General features: G+C 43.6%; 1 protein-coding gene across 1 annotated transcript; it reads right to left on the bottom strand.

Annotated features, from left to right (window-relative positions):
- Positions 1-971: 971 nt before the first annotated feature.
- Positions 972-1,652, bottom strand: LOC143028875 (uncharacterized). Its single transcript, XM_076191233.1, has one exon. The coding sequence runs from the start codon at positions 1,650-1,652 to the stop codon at positions 972-974; it is 681 nt and encodes a 226-aa protein (XP_076047348.1).
- Between the last annotated feature and the right edge of the window lie 848 nt (positions 1,653-2,500).

Genomic DNA, 2,500 nt, shown 5'->3' with positions numbered 1-2,500 from the left:
ACTCTGGAAACAGAACTATTTTACACACACAGACACACACATACACACACACAGGCACGACACCTACATATACCCACACACTATATATATATATATATATATATATATATATATATATATATATATATATATATTCGTGAAGAGCTGGAGTTCAGGAATCATTGTATAGACGAGGAAAGTAAACGCTGGACTCGTCAAAATAAGTTTATTTCTACGTTTCGAACCCTGTCCAGGGTTCGTCTTCAGGGATATACAAAGATAGCAAAGGGAATCCATATAAAGGGGCATGTGTGCCATCCGGGGAAGTGTCTCCCAAGCGCCGTTACTCGCCAGACTTTACATTCATCACCAGGTAGGACATCAATTCGCAAAAAAAACATATCAATGAAATACACATAGATACACATAACCACATACATATACACATATAAACATAATCCGTAAAACTAAATATAGAGGAATAAATACAAAAACAGAAGAGACAAAATAGTCCAATAGAGTAAACAGTCATAATAAATAAACCTAGGAGACAAAATCCCCGGCTAGTGCATTGTAGCACATTGTGCGCCTGAAGAGCAAAAATACGGGACGTGGTCCGGAGACAAGCAAAAAGACAATGATCAAGCCTAGAAGTGATGCCATCACGAGAAGGGGTGAGAGGAAAAGCCAAAGTGCTGCACCACCTATTGGAGGGACAACACATCACTGCCGGGTCGGATGCCTTCTGTCCAGCCTGTCCCTAGTGCCCTCGTAAATGGGGTTCAAGTTGACGCATCTATTAACGCTAGCCTGGTCACTTGCCCAATATTCTAGAAATAGCCTCACACCTTTACCGGCCCCTTTATACTTAATACCTTCAATCTGCCAATCCAGTGTCTCAGTATCGCCGAGGTCATATCCCTCCTGGTCACTCCCCTCCGATGTTCTTGTAGTCGTGTCGCCAACTTCTTGTCTCTCCTACATAATGGGCCTCACAATTTCTTGCACTTTACATCATACACCATCCCCATCTGACTTGCTACACTCTCTACATCTTTTGCCTTAGTCAAAGCCCCATACAGTGTGTTCATCGGTTTGTGTGGCGCTTTTACCCCGTGTTTTCTTAGTAGTCTCGCTGTTACTTCTGATGCCCCTTTCACATACGGTATCGTAGTTCTCGACGTGTTACGGTTTCTCTCGCTCTCTCTGTTGTTCTCCTGTGCCTTCGTCCACTTCGTCACTACTGATCTGGGGTACCCATTGTCTCTGAAGACCTTTCTAAGGTGGCTCTTCTCCTTCCTGATGCTCTCACTCGTGGAACACACTTTCTTTGGTATTGACCACAAAGTTTTAACCATGCTTCTTTTGTGTTCCACCGGGTGACAGCTGTCATAGTCGAGAAGCCGGTCCGTGTGTGTAGCCTTCCTGTGCACTCCCGTGGTCAAAGTGGAACCAACTCTCGTAACCATGACGTCAAGAAATGGCAGTCTTCCATTTTTCTCCTTCTCCATCTCAAATTGGATGGCCTCATTCCTCCCATTCAAGAAGTTGAAGAAGTGTTCCACCTCCTCTTCCTGCATTACAACAAAGACGTCGTCCACGTATCGGACCCACAGTTTCAGAGATGGCGGTGCAGCTGCCATCACCTCCTCCTCGTATCGCTGCATCGCCATTTCCGCCCCCGGACAGGGTTCGAAACGTAGGAATAAACTTTTTCGATGAGTCCACCGTTTACTCTCTTCGTGTATATATATATATATATATATATATATATATATATATATATATATTCATTCACTTCACTTGGTCTTTGGATCACGTGTTGGACTCGTGATCGACAGCTATTTCCCTCCTGGAAGAGAGCTCAGAGCTCGTAGGTCCGATCTATGGGTAATGCTATGACCTTGCACACACACACACCCCCAACTCCCCGCCCACGAGAGTTGAGTAACACCCTCAGCGCTGCGATACTGATACTATTTCAGCCCCGGGCGAGGATCGAACCCGGACCTCCGTAGTGGCAAGCCAGAGCTCTAACCACAGCGCCATGTGTGTGTGTGTGTGTGTGTGTGTGTGTGTATGTATATGTCTGCGCCCGCAATTGATGATTGTATAAAATATTAGTGATAATGAATCATATACTGGAGTTTTAAACGTGTAGGTCTGATAGACCTAACAGAATAGTGATTTAGAAATTTGTTAATGATAAGAATGATATCGAAACTATTTTTCTTCTGCGCGCACACACACACACACACACACACACACACACACACACACACACACACACACACACACACACACACACACACATATATATATATACAATTTAAGTCAAGGATTATACAAATTGGATGAATTTATCATAACAAAAATTGTAAACCAAATGTCCGGACACTTGAGCCAATATGGCACTGGGAGAGATCCACCTTAACCCTGTCTCTTTTATGTATCTATACCTTGAAAATGTCTGAATAGACGAAAGTGCTCGGTCTCATCTCTTTCATTTTCCCAGTGGTTT

Source organism: Oratosquilla oratoria, chromosome 10 (genome assembly GCF_046742065.1).
Source record: "Oratosquilla oratoria isolate Oo_2021 chromosome 10, ASM4674206v1, whole genome shotgun sequence".
NCBI lineage: Eukaryota > Metazoa > Arthropoda > Malacostraca > Stomatopoda > Squillidae > Oratosquilla > Oratosquilla oratoria.
Note: the sequence above shows the minus strand (reverse complement) of the source record. Positions and strands in the feature narration are given on the sequence as shown.